The 1,595-nt window shown below is 39.7% G+C and overlaps 1 protein-coding gene across 5 annotated transcripts in view; it reads right to left on the reverse strand.

The window, feature by feature from the left end:
• The window catches only part of DDX58 (DExD/H-box helicase 58), a 43,530-nt gene that overhangs the window by 28,295 nt on the left and 13,640 nt on the right, over positions 1–1,595 (reverse strand). For 2 of the 5 annotated variants that reach the window (XM_042454615.1, XM_042454621.1), the window contains exons 2-3: positions 1,133–1,261; positions 163–341 (exon numbers count right to left, since the gene is read on the reverse strand). In XM_042454615.1, the coding sequence (XP_042310549.1) occupies positions 163–341; positions 1,133–1,261 (308 nt within the window). Of the gene's footprint in view, positions 1–162; positions 342–987; positions 1,262–1,595 lie in introns of those variants that run through there. The other 3 variants (XM_042454618.1, XM_042454616.1, XM_042454619.1) reach the window with 3 other exon arrangements.

Here is a 1,595-nt window from a genome sequence, read left to right on the forward strand (position 1 = left end):
GATAAGGTCCTACAACTCCAGTGATTTTTGTTGGATGTCCCTGAAGAAAGCTTGCTTTCATACAGGCTGAAATACATACAGCTTTTTAAAATTATAAACAGTTGACCATCTAGCAGCACATAGAGCTTATCCCCTTTCTATTTTCTCATTCAAAAATATTACCTGCCGTATTTCTTCCCACTCCTGATCGATGAGGCAGTCTACCATGTACGGTAATATGTGATCAGGATCAACATCTCGCAAAGAGGGCTCAATGACTTTCAGCAATGATCTGTAAGGGTCCAGATTTTGAATCATTTCAAAATTCCAATTTTCAATTGCATGATGTAGGCCAGTGTAACCTTTAGAAACAAGATGGCAGAAACATATAACATCACATAAGACTTCTGTTAAAACATTTGCATTGATAAAACAAGCTAGATTTTTTCCCCAACTCAGCAACAATACAGATTAGGTGCTACAACATCCCCACAAATTCTGAAAGAGGTGGTCTGGAGAAGAAACCTCATTCTGATCTTGAAGGAGAGACACAGAATCCATTAGGAATATACATGATATGCTCTCCTCAGAAGTATTTCACAAGCACGTTTTACAATTCCTAATATCCTCCTGTTAACTCTTTTTAAAAATATTTCCTAAGGGGTAGGGCCTAAATATCCTGCAGGTACCAGATCTCATCTGATTTTGAAAGCTAATCAGGGTTGGCCCTGGTTAGCATTTGGATGGGGAAGTGCCATGGAATGCCTGATGATAATGACTATATTCAGAAGAAGGAAACAGCAAACCATCTGTGAGTACAGGCTAGTATTTCTTGCCTCAGATAACCCTGTGAAATCATTGGGGTTCACCATAAGTCAAGAGGTGACTTAAAGGCACATGATCACACACCCAAGGGGCACTGCCACATGTATACCCACCAAGAAACACTTTATTTTGATTTCATTAAACAAATGTATCAGTTCTTACTTTGTCTTCAGCTAAACTTACTGGATTCTAGCCTCATTCTGTCCAAACGCTGGCTTAGCAAATGGTGTCCAGTACAATTTTTAAAATCTCACATGAATAAGGTCTTCGTATATTGAAAGGTACACATGGCATGATAAGACAATAAAACTTTGCAGCACACTCAAACCTGCCGCATTCAGTGCATCCAAAAATCCACGGAACCATCCCTCTGATGTGAGTTCCACAAGGGACTGAAGAAATAGCTCTGCAGCAGTTGTGGGTTTGTCCTTCAGCCCCTGAATTTTCTCCACTATCTCTAGAATGAAATTAGAAGAATTATTATTACTGAAGTGCATCTCTTATCCCAAAGTTTAAAACTGGATATCAGAGATCCAAATTAAATTGTTAGTCCCAACTAGAGTGAAGTCACTGAATCAGTGGTACTTCAGATGCCAGCCACAGATGCAAACAAAATGTCAGAAATAAACTCTTCCAGATCATGGCCACATAGCCCAGAAAACCCACAGAAAACTATGGATGTTGGCCAGGAAAGCCTTCTACTTCACTTCCAGGAGTCTTTGACTTACCAAGGACCAATCTACACACTGACAATTATACTGGTTAAATGCGAGCAGAATGTGATCTGGCCA

Source organism: Sceloporus undulatus, chromosome 2 (assembly GCF_019175285.1).
Source record: "Sceloporus undulatus isolate JIND9_A2432 ecotype Alabama chromosome 2, SceUnd_v1.1, whole genome shotgun sequence".
In the NCBI taxonomy this organism is placed as follows: domain Eukaryota; kingdom Metazoa; phylum Chordata; class Lepidosauria; order Squamata; family Phrynosomatidae; genus Sceloporus; species Sceloporus undulatus.